This window comes from Aptenodytes forsteri, unplaced genomic scaffold, assembly GCF_000699145.1.
Source record: "Aptenodytes forsteri isolate BGI_AS27 unplaced genomic scaffold, ASM69914v1 Scaffold166, whole genome shotgun sequence".
Classification (NCBI taxonomy): Eukaryota; Metazoa; Chordata; class Aves; order Sphenisciformes; family Spheniscidae; genus Aptenodytes; species Aptenodytes forsteri.
Genome location: NW_008796110.1, coordinates 8,005,757 through 8,020,756, shown reverse-complemented (window position 1 = coordinate 8,020,756; position 15,000 = coordinate 8,005,757). Strand labels below are relative to the sequence as shown.

General features: G+C 37.1%; 1 protein-coding gene across 2 annotated transcripts in view; it reads left to right on the top strand.

Moving 5' to 3' along the window:
- Positions 1-15,000, top strand: part of FOXP2 (forkhead box P2) — a 380,382-nt gene that overhangs the window by 305,673 nt on the left and 59,709 nt on the right. The window contains exons 5-10 of one of the 2 annotated variants that reach the window (XM_009286823.2): positions 4,303-4,440; positions 5,418-5,468; positions 5,619-5,816; positions 6,399-6,401; positions 7,317-7,491; positions 13,845-14,058. In XM_009286823.2, the coding sequence (XP_009285098.1) occupies positions 4,303-4,440; positions 5,418-5,468; positions 5,619-5,816; positions 6,399-6,401; positions 7,317-7,491; positions 13,845-14,058 (779 nt within the window). The remainder of the gene's footprint in view (positions 1-4,302; positions 4,441-5,417; positions 5,469-5,618; positions 5,817-6,398; positions 6,402-7,316; positions 7,492-13,844; positions 14,059-15,000) is intronic. The other variant, XM_009286822.1, reaches the window with a different exon arrangement.

Here is a 15,000-nt window from a genome sequence, read left to right as displayed (position 1 = left end):
TAAATGTTTAATTACATTTCTTTCAATAAACCAGAGAGAGACTTGTCTTACTGAACAGTTCCGTTCTCAGATCTGCGACTTAAAAATATCCTGTGACCTTGGATTAATTACTTAAAGGCTGTGACTTGTTTCCTCTATCTGTAACAAAGAAATAATTCCTACATACCTTGAACTGGCTCTGAATGTGTCTAATATATATGATCTTGTGATTCTCCTTGAAAGCACTGAAAACTAAGGTCAAGTTTTGCATGTAATTGTCGTTATCAATACCTGACTTCCAAAATGAAAGGAACTCGGAATAAAAATAGTGTGTCTCCTTTGGTTGTATTTGTTTTTAATCAAAGTCAGATTGGTCAACGTTTCTTGAAAATATGTGTGCAGTTTTTCAAGGCTTCTAAAAAATGCAAAAGCTCACTGAAGGTGCATGCTACTTATACTGCCTTCCATTTGTGCCATTAGGAATATGATTTTTGTAAGTAACATTAAAAAAATACAAATTTGTATGACTCCTGGTTAGTTTATAGGAAGAATAGATGAGTGTTTACCTGGCAAGCTTCTTTACAGGTAAAGCTGAGTTTTTCATGTATGACAAAAGAGTGTTAAATACACAAGCTCGGCCTTCACCATTTCTCTATTAAATTGATCTGGGGAAAAAACAGGTTTGTTAGTCTTAAAAGTTCTATCTTAATTTCTGCAGCCATGTTCATCTATCTAATTTCCACTATCAACTTTTTCATTCTGCATCATAGCTCTTCTTTAATTAGTACATTCACATGTAGTAATAAAGCAGTTGGTTTTGCCTGAAGTGCTCTTTAGATGTGTTAAAAATTTGTTTGTTTGCATATCTATAGTTTTATTTAGCGGGACTTGTAAGCTAATCCAAAGAAATGGGGGACAGCCTGCATCAGAAACATGAGAAACTCTTCAAAACACGAAGCCTCCACCAGGGTCCATCATGGAGTCGACAAATTTACATGTTCTTCAGAGGCTGTCTGACCCATCGAGTTTTGTAGGGTTGCTGTACCCGGTCATCTTCATGACAGAGCTGGGAGTTCAATTTCTTTGAGGGCATCTTGTAACAAATGGGTTGCAGACGTGTTTCACTTTGTCTCTTCAGTTTTTAATGAGAGGTCTGTCTGAGAATTTGTTGGGAGTTTGTGGCCCACTCAAACGAACCGCATCGTTCACTTGATCATATCTTTTCACTGGGTCCCTCTACTGTCCTCTACCTGAACTGACTTCAGATACCTTGAGAGATTTCTATGAAAAAGAGTCAAGAGTTTGCCTCTTTGCTACATTTTTGTAAATTCAGATCGGAAATCTTGAAAAACACAGACACTAAACCGAAGAAATACACCTAATGCACATAACTGGCTATAAAATAGCAGGTTTCTGATAGTCTTCCAACACAGATAGCACAGTAACACTATGCCAGTAAGAAATAAAGTGCAGTGTGGTGTATCACTGAAGGCTGTGAAATGTACCAATTTATATTACCTAATTACAATTAGAGAAATCTCTTTGCTTAATATGTTTTGCTAATTTAAAATTCAAGCAGTTTTCAAAATGCCTTGTCCTTTATCTATGGGAAAGAAGATATGTATCAAGTATGATACACATATATGGATCCTCACATAAAATTCTGTTAAAGGCAATAATATCTACATAAATATGTGTTTTTACTAATGATCTTGACTGCTGGGTTTTTTCATGCTTTTGTCCATCATCCTGAAAAAACAGGTGAATTAGGTTCCCTACTTCAGCTTATACAGTTGAAAGTGACTGTTGAAAAATATGGGAAAAACAAATTTGAAGAGAAAAGCTCTTAGAGTGTACTGCAAGGCAGGCGTGTCTCCAAATATAAGAGCAAGTACACAGCCAGGGAGATTCAGAGCAGACACTACAAAAGCTAGCAGAAATGTGCCTGCTGAAGGGGAATCTGTATTTCAGACCGAGGAAGAGAGGACTCTTGCAGCAGCACGAGTCTTACTGTACATCTTACTGGCTAGAGTCTTTAGCACGGAGCATGAATAAATCAGTGCCACTTACAAACTTAAGTTGATTTTCACTCTGTTTAGGTCAGAATTTTCACTTGTGTGTTTGAAAATACACAAGCCAGGGAAGATAGAAGGGATGTAAAGGTAAGAGGAGAAGTGGAGTAGCAAGTGTGCAACACCTTCACCATTTGCTATATATTATAGTAGTAAGCATATAAGTGTTAGGAAAATTCTTGCAGGATTTAAAGGTTAAAGGTAATGGTTTCATTGGGAAGGTGTCCATCTTCCTCTCTGCTTTCTCACTTCTGTGTGACATACGGAAGTCGAATAGCATCACCGAGGTGAAATTGTTACAAGAAGGCAAGTTCAGATCTCACGTAAACAGAGGAAATTCTTGTTGACTTCAGAGGGAATTGAACACTGACTCCAGTCAGTGAATTTTCTTCTTTGCTCATGGATCCCAAAGTTGTAAAAACTTGTTTGTCCTGCCCGTAGGACCAGGTAGGCTTAGAATAAAACATTATTGCGTAGAGATGTGGTGTTTCCAATACTACAAAACTTCTTGGTGTGACAAAGTGTAACAACCAACATTGACATCTGAAAGTTAGGTGTCTACTCAAAGTGAGTCTACACTCAAAGGGGAGAGACAGGCACATTCAGAGAGGGATTAATCGCATGCTAAAATAGATGCCTAAATTAGATCAGATAAACTTTCCTTGGGATTTCCTTATTCTGTTGACTATAGGAGTCCAGTCATAGCTGAGATTAAATTCCCCCCTACAAGTGTCTGATTCTGAGTGGGAGTCTGGTTTGTCCTTCCACTTGTATTTTAGAGTAAGACCTTCGGAATTTTTAGTCTTAAAATTAATTTGTTGTTTGCAAAAGACTATCAGACTTTTCAGTAAGTACTTTTACTTTCAGACTCTTAATTAGTCAGTGTTTTAAGACCTAAATTTATGCTGTGATGAATTGTGTGAGAAGTGGTATTCTGTGTAATATTAGATGAAGTAATTTCTTCTAAAAGTAAACTTCAGCAGACTTGTATTTCTCTTTTCCTCTAAGTGTTACATTTATACAAAGTCTTTCGGGATAGATTGAAGTAATAGAAATATTAGAAAAGTTTTTCCTCTTACGATTTGTTCGTGATTTATTTTATTAATAATAATATTATTTTTGCTGATTTACAGAAGACTGGAATGTCCTACAAACATCTCACAAAGCAGTATTTATATGCCAGCTTGCTATTATATACAGAAAAAACATTTGAATTTCACTAGACAAGCGAGTGGCTGCTTTTTCATGGGTGGAAAACTTGGCCTGCTGACAGCTGTCTGACTGTGTCCTGGTTAGCTCGAGCAGGGGTTTCACACAGTGTGTCTGCTGCAGCGGCTCGGCACACACCTCAGGCTCTTCCACGGGACTTTTCTCTCTTACGTACACAACCACACATCCTTGCTGCGTCTTTCCCACTCACACATATATTCCTGAGAGCATGTGTGTAGGTCAGTGTTTACACATATGTACACACTTCGTCGCAGGGTATAATGAACGGGCAATAAAGCTGTGCCCAAAAGAGCACCTACGCAAACATGCATTCTTAAATTTTAGTGGACAAACTAATAATCTTATGACAAGGTTTCCCAACTTTCAGTTTTCAGTTAGGAGTGACTGAGAACACGTTTCTCTCTGCAGAGACTGGGTGACTGAGGTGGCGGCCCTTGCTCTGTACTCCGATATTTCTGTAGCTTTTTTTTTTCCTGTACAAATCAGACTTCCTTAAAAGACTAGCCGAGCAAGAAAGGTTTTCTTATACTGAAGTGATGTATTATGCAAATATTTTTCTAGGCTAAGTGTCTTTATTGTGTAAAACATTTACTGCTTTAAGATACTTATTTTGCTGTCTGTTTTAATCATATCTTTTGAAACAGTCTCAATAGATTTTTCCATTCGTAACATTATGACACTTGATAAGATGATTGATTATGAAGTGTTGAGAGCCCTGCCATGTGATCATTTATTTTTAAATACACATTTGTACTAGCCAACGCTTAAATTTCTTGCAGGAATACATAAGAGATGCAAAACATAAAGCTTGAGTCTGATCGAATCTGATGCCTCTGGAAATAGAGTGCCACAGTACTGTAGTCTTAAAATAACAGATTCCGACTGAAACTGGAACTTTGCAGTGATAAATATTATGTAAAAAATTATGGTCCATCTTTGGTACAAAATAAAAAAGACGTACCGCTGTGGTGCAGGCAAACTAAAATGTGTTTGACGATGATATCTTTCTTTCCCTGTGCAGGTGCCTGTGTCAGTGGCCATGATGACTCCCCAGGTGATCACCCCTCAGCAAATGCAGCAGATTCTCCAGCAGCAAGTGTTGTCTCCGCAGCAGCTTCAAGCACTTCTCCAGCAGCAGCAAGCAGTTATGTTGCAGCAGGTAATGTGGGTTACCTGCTTTGGACTGTTAGCACAGGGCATTCGCACAAGTGTCAGCCAGATTTTATGGGTCTTACTTTGTAATATTTCATCGCTCATTACACCAAAAAGAATGGAAATAAATATGAAACTTCTCAGTCTTTAAATTTCTTGTTTTAATTGCAGAAGTGTGAAATTGCGATTTTGAAACATTAAATATTATATTAAAAACAGCAGCAGCGGCTGTGGCAGATGCATTACAAATACCGAACAAATTGATATTTAAATTTTCAAGTGCTTAGGCACATTTTAATTGTAGACTTGCCAAAGGAAGTACAAATAGAGTTGTAGATAATTGTTGCTTTAAAATTCATAACACTGTGGTGCTCCCTTTAGTCACATAAATGGTATGCGGTTATGAAATTTGAACTCAACAGCTTGTTTCATCATGGGAAAAAGTTTTTTTATTTTGTTTGTTTTTACATCCAAAAAATTTGTCCCAGATAAGGCTAAAAAGAAGAAGGAGGTTGCTGTTTCCTTAGCACAAAATCTGGCAGCTAAGTGAAGAATCCATTAACTTGTTACTCATACAGTAAAGATAGCGTCAGTGATCAGTACCTCAGTGTAATGCAGAGCGGATTTTTGGTTGGGCGCTTAACTGTCATACAGAAAATGATGTGTCTGTTTGTCATAGTCATAGCTCAATCACTGTATGTTTAAACACTTTAATATCCAGTACCATGATCATTACAGGCAATTCGCCTTCAGTTGTGAATCCAGCATCCCGCTAAACAGATTGACAGATTAATTACTTTTTTCCCCTAAGAAAAAGACAGTTTAGTTTGGCCTTAGTGACTTGTAGGTTTCTTGCAAGTAGATGAGTACAGCTTCTGATTTGTTATATAGGACATGTGAGGAACTTAGGTATAGTTATTTGAGGAGTTAATTTGGCTCTTGCATTCCCTTTAGAATACAGATTTTCTATACCCTTCTGTTTAGGATATTTTGGAATCTGCATTGGAAAATTTCAGAACCGCCTTGGAAAAAAATGTATGTAGATCTGCCTCTTCAAATCACATTTTTTGTTATGAGGTGATTCTTAATGGCTACGCTACCATATGCCAATCTAGAAGAGTTTAGGAGATTTATAATACTTGAAACTTTTGCCTTTATTTATTAAAGTCAAAATGGTTTATTCAGCAACAACTACAAGAGTTTTACAAGAAACAGCAAGAGCAGTTACATCTTCAGCTTTTGCAGCAGCAGCAACAGCAGCAGCAACAGCAACAACAACAGCAGCAACAACAGCAGCAACAGCAGCAGCAGCAACAGCAACAACAGCAGCAGCAGCAACAGCAGCAGCAACAGCAACAGCATCCAGGAAAGCAAGCAAAAGAGGTAGGAGCTAAGACCCTTGTGATGCATACTAGTCTGAGCTGTCAGAAGCTTGGAAAAGACAAGACTAGTTTAGATTTTTTCCTGTAGCAAGGATGCAGCTATCAAAGATTTGTTCTTATGTTTTTACCGGGCTTAAATAGCAGTGCCGGTATAATTCTCCTGCACCCCTTTCTGAGACATAGGATCTGAGCAGTCTAGTACTGCTGTCGTCTAATGTTCGCTAATGAATCCGAGTGTGCAAGGAACAAGCTGTGTAGTGGACACCGTACTGATTATCTCGTATTCACAGGCAATCTGTGTTGGGGAAGGAGCCTTCCTTTTCTCAGTGGCACAGCTCAGAGAGCATGCAAATTTAGTTTGTGGCTGAAAAAGAGCGATTGAGCACAGATTTCAAAGTCACAGGCCCCTGATTAATGAACTGCTACTGTAGGTTTGGAGTGGCGAGTAGAAAGTTGCAGTTTGATGTGCTCATAAATCAACCTGACAAGCGGGTTTCTCAGGCCTAACTTGCACTTGTCAGCAAACTGCATCAAATATAAACATAATACAAACAAAACATGTTGAAGTAGTTAAATTGATCAGCAGGTATCCTAGACGTTGTCTTCAAGCTGCCCATTATGCAAACGTCGAGGAAGCAGTTGTGACCTCCTAAGGCTTTGTTTCTGTTTGGATTTGTGAACAGAATTTCAGACAGCCATCAACTACGAATAGAAATTGCTCCTGTATTTCTCTGGAGGCTCTGGGCAATCCACATGACTTGCTCCATTATGCAGTCTGTTTTCCAGTGAGCGCATCAGAAGTTTCTCTTTTCCCCAAACTAGAAAGGAAAGGTCTTCCACAGCAGCTTGTCTTTCTCTGAAGTGTGACTGCCTTCTCATACCCTCCTGAGCCTTTGCAGACTTCAGTTTGTCTTGAAATGCCTCACAAAAATTGGAACTTATACTTTTGCTCCATAATAGGGCACTTCGTTGCCTTGAATGCAGTGCTCCTTTTAATACATTCCAACAAGAAAAGAGAGAGAGCTAACAGGCCAGTGAAATGAAGGCTACATCCCAGTTTACTAATAGATCACTGGAGACCACGTTCATGGGCCACTGCAGACCAAACTCAGTCAACTGGAAAAACAAGAGTGCCTTCGAATCACAGGCTGCTGTAAAGAGTTACACTTTTAGCATAGATAAATTTGTTATCATCTGCCATGAGCTGGGCTTTTTTTTTTTTTTTTTTTTGAAACAGCTGTTACATACTTTCTCTTGACCCTTTTCTTTAGTGTGTTATTAAGTGTATCTTGCCATTTTCCCTAACACCTAATAGCTTGAATGAATATAATAGAAAATTTCAAACACTTTCACTGCCTGAGTGTTCTACAAATAGCATTATTATTTAATAACTGAGATTAAAGGGAAAGAAGTTGATTTTACATTTTTGGCTTTCTAGCCTTCACTGCACACTTTACTCTCTGCTGCATTTGCCTTTTTTTTCCCCCCCTTTTCTTTGTAGCAGCAGCAGCAGCAGCAGCAGCAGCAGTTGGCAGCCCAGCAGCTTGTCTTCCAGCAGCAGCTCCTCCAGATGCAACAACTTCAGCAGCAGCAACATCTGCTGAACCTTCAGCGTCAGGGACTCATTTCCATCCCACCTGGCCAGTCTGCTCTTCCTGTCCAGTCTCTGCCACAAGGTATTTGAGTAATATATGAATGGAGTAACTTCTAATTCACAACTTTTTTAACTGTTCCATTTGCATCTGAATTTCAGCAGTTTCCCGTTATGACACTTAAACGTACTTTATTATTAGAACTTTATTACTCATATTACTAATTTTGTTGAGGCTGATAAATTTTACAGCATACATTTGTGGAAGAAAACAGCTCTTGAGTGTTTTTTCTTAGATATAAGGTGCATATTTATTAGCCTTACGTGCTGAAAACAATTTCTAATAGCAACACAATTCAAACACCATTGCTTTCCTCTGAGGAATTACTGAAATCTGATTTAGTGGAAATGTTATCATTTCATTTAATACAAGCGAACAGATATAAAATATATCAGACAGTGATATTAAAGCCATTCCAAAACTCACTTTTTTTTTTTTCTTCTAAGAAAAGAAGGTGTTTGGCATTTAAAAGCACTTTGAATCTTCAACTTATGACATATGAATTTAGCAACAAACCTTAAGATTCATTTTCTTCGCTTTTCCTTTGTATTAAATATGTTATAACAACAAGTTTTGAAGGTGGTGATTCCAATAGTAATAAATTATCACTGACAAATAACAGTAAAGACTTTTTTTGGGGAAAAAAATCACTTTGTCACTTTGATCAAGATTTCTCAATGCTGAAAATGAGCTCAAACTCTACTACTTGACACAAATACATTCATGGTTGAAAGAAAATAGAGCACGCACTTTTAAAAGTAAATTAACTTGGAGATAAATGCTGTTTACATTTTAAGATAAGACCAAGGACTTCCCATCTTAAGGACTCTGTCTATAACCTGTGAGATGTGTGTTTCTGTTTGTGTTACCATAAAGAGGTGAGCTAAATGTCTGTCATAAAAATTACACGATACTCTGATCTCTGACACTCCAGTCCCTGCAATGAGCATTGTTTAGACTGTGTTCATAACAGGTAACATTACTTTTAGTTGGTCTTTATGCATGTATCTGGTTCCTCCACCAGGTAACTATTATGAAATCAAAGCTTCAGAAATTAGATGAGCAAAAGCAGAGACAGAAAAAAGGCATGAGAAAGACTTACTAAAAACCTCAGTCCCTGGAAAACAGAGATTACAAATAAATGTGTAAATTGCATACGTTGTGTTGTGTGGAAAAGCTATGACACAAGCATATCTAAAGTTATAAAAATTACAACAACCAAAAAGAGTACTAAATAAGCTATCACACTAAATATTATTATTTGAGAATAGCAGTGGGGAGGCAAGCTGATTCATGATGTTGGGCACGTGAGACTGGTAATGCTGGTTTCCTTTTGTACAAAGTCACATTGGACCAGAGGAAAAAAGCAATTGAAACACAACCTCCCTCCGAACAGCTTTACCTTCTGCAGCCTCCTCTTGTGCCATCTGTTGCAAGAGGAATTCCTCAGGTTTTCTCTCACATTAAGCAATCCCCACAGATTTCCCTCAGCACTCCTACCCAATTGCATTGATATTCATTAGTTTAATGCAATACTCATTCATCCACTTCTAGTAGAAAAACATAGAAAAAATAATACCTTTTTTAATACATTTTTAGGAGAACTAGTAAACAGTTCTTTTTAAGAACTTTCTTTTACTCACAGAATTAAGCATAACTGAAGTCATGACAAAAGAGATTGATACTAAAGAAATAAAAAAATACAACATTTTACAGTTAAAATGTATCCAGATTGTTCTTTTTAAAGTAAATTATCTCTTGTTTGCTTCTGCCTTGGTATTTTTAAATTATAATGAATTCCAGTCAAGTATTTAATTCTTCCGTTTTTCTCTCCTAGTTCTAGTATCTACTGTGTTTGTAGGGTTCCTTTAAATATACAAGTTAATTTATAGGACCTCGATTTTTCATAGCCCTGATGTGGATGTGCAAACCTAAAAAACGTAAGACAGCTTCCCCTGGAAAACCTCTCTGCATCTCCAGAAAGGCCACTCACTGTGGCAGGTGAGGTGAAGTTAGAGTGATGAGGGTAAGAAGGAAAGTCTGGCAAGATGCTGAAACAAAGAGAGAACCAAATGCAGAGTTGTAACCAGCTAGGAGTTCTTTCTGTGGGCTTCTCTTACAGCACATTGTGTCTTTCATAGGAAGGTACAGCACCCGGTCCAGTTCATAACAATGTAATGAAGATTAATAATAGGCTTCAGATCTGTTGAGTCTGTCTCGTAAATCTTAAATTTACACATCCAAATACATCCAAATATATTCAATATTTACAAATCCAAGTAGTACTTACTGGATTTAACATAGATGTCCCTGCATTGGGGTTTGCATAAAAGTAAGAGGATCAAACTTCCTTTGTTTTTCTCATAAAATTTAGCAAATTTTATGACAGACATTTTCTGTGACAGTATTAAATTAAACCTTCAGAATTTATTTAAGGTAATACACTCTGGATGTGGTAAAAAGATGTTTTTCTCCTTCCACTGTGCTGCAAGGTGTATAATATGGTTATACAGAAGAATTTACGTATGTGTAACATATTTTTATATGCATCTGTTTAGATTGCCGAGTTACATGGATGGCTAGAACAATGAGAGAAACACAGGGGGATTCATGTTTATAAGTTACTGGTCATAAAGAGTCCTGTAAACCACAAATTATTAGTGATGAAGAGAGCATGGGTTTTGCATTTGTTAGCATGAAAAGACGTAACTTCCAAGTACAGCTGTGAGGTTTGTGTATATAAACAGTATTTGCTCCAAGTATAGTTTCTGCCTTTAAAGGATGGGAGTGTTTACCATGTTTTCTTGATGGTCAGGTATAGCAAATAAGATACAAGAGGTGTTTTAGCATTTATTTTGTGACAAGATCTTCACTATGCCATATCCAAAGCCAGTGACTTGCTGTGAGTTACTTCCATGTAATGCTGCATTGATTCTAGCTAAATGCAAAGGACTGTAAATGACAACAATAAAAAAACCCCCAAACCTCCAAACCCAAAAGCCTAAGTTTTGATGAGGCCATGTAGGAAAATGAAAAACAGATGCATGGATGGGTTTTATAAGTGGTAGTTTTATTAAGTATTTATTCAAACATAAAAATAGAGTAGATAGTTGTGAAAAGAGTTCTAAAACTAACCTCAGAATCCCAAAATTCTTGGTGTTAGTAAACTGCATAGCAAATCAGTATTTGCTCTTTTCATTATAGTCCCTAATTTTTATCCCACTCCGGATCCTCTTCCCGATCCTTTCTCCTTTAACGTAGTGTGGAGAGGGTCTTTCAAGGGTTATCACAACCTATGAAACTTTAAAACTTACCCTACTTTTACATCCAGACTAAAATATCTGTCAGCCATTTTACAGGTCTCTTGTAAAATGGGAGTTGGACTTTTTCAGACACAGAAACTACAAAATTGCCATAATTTACAATTAATTACAAATCCGCTTATTAACTTTATACTTTTTAAGTGCCTGCCCTTAATCCTTTTATCCTAAAAGGCAGCCTTTCAGAGTGCTCTGAAGAAGTGATAAAATTAACCAGCCTGAGCCCAGAGAGAAATTTCTTTCTGATTTTAAAAAAGTCTAGGTGAGCTAGGCAGCCTGGAGACACAGCTCCATCCGTAGCTTCATGCAGAGGAAGGGGCTGCCCAGCAGTTGCCCAGAGGGGCAGGAGAGCCCTGCCCGCGGGAAGGGCCATTGCTCCAGCCGCTCCCAGCCCTCATCCATTCACCCAGCTTCTGGGGCGGCTCTTGCTCAGCTCCCCCAGGGCCCGAAGTTTGATAATCTCTGATGAAAATTTTCTTGCTGCAAGACACAACAATATGTTTGCCCTCTGATTATTCAAACAGGTGGGTTTGTTCTTGGTTTTTATTTTTTTCAATACAAAATTAGTTTATTTTGTTCAACAGCAGGAGGAAGGGAAGACTTTGAAGTAAATAATGTACTGTTTATATTATGCCACCTAAATGAATACATGACTTTTCTTTTTGATTTGTGATTACATATGCAGGTAACTATTATTTACCACACTAAAATAGGTTATTTGCAGTGTTGCTGGAACATACCTCATGAACACGGCAGTAATTACCTTCATAGAACAATTACAACTAGTATTACCATCACTCCCATTACCCATCTTTCTAATGCAGTAAATTAGAGCCTGGCTTCTTTGCATGCTTCCTTAAAACCTAGCTCTTTGCTGTACAAATATGATATAAACTCCAGTTTTAAGACTTACAATCCAATCAACTCTTTTTCACTTTGTCATTAACTGAGTTTGCCAATGGGTGTTGGTATCAAAGGTAGAGAAGCAGGACACAAAATAGTAGTCTAAAAATGAGCTCCTTTCATAATTTAAAAAAAATTGAATACCTTCCAACCAATTTGTTTCCACACTACCTCCAGAAATTATTATTTCTGTAAATCACTACTAGTCTATTTTTAAATAGCTTTGTATACTCCATGGTGAGACAGCTATTGAGAAGTATTAAGGAACTTACTATGCTTTTTCGTAATTTTTTGTTGAATCCGTTTTAGTAGTTGCAGTTCCTATGTCTTCAAAGTAAAACATTATCCAATAAACAGATTTGCCAATCAGTGAAAAACAATCTTTACATCTTTATAATATATCTTGTTTACCAAACGAAACTATCCTCAAAGAAAAGTGTGAATGAATAGATAGATTTTAATCCTTTTCTGAAGGACAATAAATTTAAGCTCTTTCATAAAATAAAGAGAGTAACATTTTAATTCAGACAACATCAGCGTTTTGAATGTTTTGCATTCCAGCAGATCTAGATACCATGAGCATGTCTTACCTAATTTCACTTGTTGAGATGAGATACAGAAGACAGAATTGGATTATAAGATACTTCTGGCCCAAACCACATCAGGCTGAAAAACCTGGCATCTTTCACAAGAAGCTCTCTGCGCTTCTCATTCTTTCCTACATTTAATTTAGTGTTCTTCAAAAGAGAGATGTCAAACTTCTAGAGACTGGCAGTGACAGAAGGTGTATATATTTCTGATGAATTCATCATCTTTCAAAATCTAAATTTCCTACCTTAGCTGCATGTTCGGTGGCAAGGTAAGAGAATGCTCACAGCTCTTCTCTTGCCTGTGTTTTGGGAGTCTTTACTTCAGGCAGAAGCATATTGTAGTAGAAGTTTCCATGATTTCATGCAAAGTGCTCAACTTGAGCCAGACAACCCTAACACAGATGTATGAATACATTCTATGAGACATCGCTATTTGTGGCCAAGGATGAATCCTGGAAACTACAAGTTTCCAGGCTACAAGTGGAGTAGAGAGCAAATTTAAGCTCTATCTGCAAAGAGCTGGTGGCTAGACTCCAGAATAGTGCTGTGCATATGGCAGAGAAGTTTGAGAAGCTCTTCAAATTTTGTATGGCTGCCCATCGCCCCAGGAAACTGGTGAGACAGTCTCCTTTCTCCTAGCCAAACCCGCCAATTTGTTTTCCACCGTAGGGCTGGACAACAAAAACAGTGGAGGAATTTGATGGTCTACGCTACATGTAATTTCATCTATGTAGAGAGAGTTGTAAACGGGCCAGTTTTTTTGGCTTTCTAGTTGTCTGGTGCCACTGAATGGTACCGAAGAGCATAAGCGGTCACCAGTATCTAGCTCTATGCTGTAGTGGTTTTGTTCTTCCAAATAGTCACTTTGGTTTTGCCTCTTAAGACACATTTTTAAATGGAACAATTTTTGTAAATATTAAACAGGACTAATGAATATGTGGGTGTCATTAATTAAAGTCAGATGCATTCTGCTCAAATGTTAAACCTGTTATGATCTCATTGATTTCATTTTTGTCTTCTGATTTTTCTCCCTCCAGTCTTCTTCCCCCACTCCCTGCTCTTGTTAAGTGTTTAAAGAGAATATCAATGTTTGTATCCTTAGTGTAATACGTTTTTCTGTTTTCCGTTACATGTTTGATTAAGAGGAATTATAAAACTTGAGTTAACTGTGGGTGCACTGAGTTATGTTTCCATGTCAAGAAATTGATTAAGCAGACAACAAGAATCTTGTCCAGAAGTATATTTAGGGTTGTTTTTTGTTTTCTTTTCAAGAAGTAGTTGCAAGTTTTTTGTGGCTTTCACTCTTTGATCCTTGAGCAATGTTTTCAGAAGGAGTGTAATGTTATTAAAGTTGGTCATTTCTAATTGTTGGTAACATAAGAGAAGACAGTTAGATTACCTGGATTCTGACAGAAGAAAAATGAATTTATGTTTTACTACACGTTGATTGTGCTGGAAACACAGCATCAGCTTTATTGTTGGCATTAATCCATTAATAACACTGAGCTCATTATATGAAACGCTTTATTTTGTTATATTAGTGGGGCTCTCTTTCATTTTATAGCTGGCTTAAGTCCTGCTGAGATTCAGCAGTTATGGAAAGAAGTGACTGGAGTTCACAGTATGGAAGACAATGGCATTAAACATGGAGGGCTAGACCTCACTACTAACAATTCCTCCTCTACTACCTCCTCCACCACTTCCAAAGCATCACCACCAATAACTCATCATTCCATAGTGAATGGACAGTCTTCAGTTCTAAATGCAAGGCGAGACAGGTAATTCTGACAAGATTTCAACTGTGCTTATCATTTGACGTAAAGGTGTTGTTTAACATCATAATTCACATTATTTCCAATCACAAAATAACACTTGATACAGGTTACGTAAGAGATCATGAAGACCTGATTTTTCAGAGTCGTTTGTCAATAGGGCATCATTTTCAATAACGATGTCTAATTTTGCAGACGCAACGACAATTGCCTGCCTGTGGTTTTATAACACATGAACTTACGGTAGTTTTGGTAAAAATTAGAAATCCCAGAATAGAGTGTGCTGGTTAAGAGGTGTAAATGCGGAATTGTGGGCACTTTTGTAGGCGCATAGTTTCATTCATATTTGAGTTAACACATCTGGCAGTTAGGCCCTTACTGTTGAATCACACTGCTGGTTTCATAGAAAATGTACACATATCTTAGTTGTCAAGGTTATAATTCAGTGCAAAGATTCCATGTAAAAAGTGCTTTAAAAATTAGTACGTTAAAGCAGTTCTCATATTGTTTGTCTCTTGTGAAGATAAGCACTGCATTTTCCTTCTTACATGCATGACAGTAACGCAGCTGACACATTTCATACAAATTTTCAGTGGCGTTAGTGTAATACAGTGGAATTCAACCATATGGATAAAGTTAAAATCATTTTTCAAACACATTGGCAGATACTCTTCACTGTTCCTTATTTTCAAGTAATGGATTAAATGCATACAAGAGTACATAGTGTCTGTAGCACTTTTTTGTAAATATATTAGTATAGTCAGATGTAGGTGATCTCAATATACGATGAAATTTAATTTGTATCTACGTAACCTGAATTGTAAATAGTTGTATTTTCAAATAAATAGTCTGTTTAATTATTTTAATATTTATAGTAGGAGACTATAATTTAAGTGTCTCTGGTCCTCATGTGACTGTGAGAACATTTTTCTGTCGTTATTTTGTATT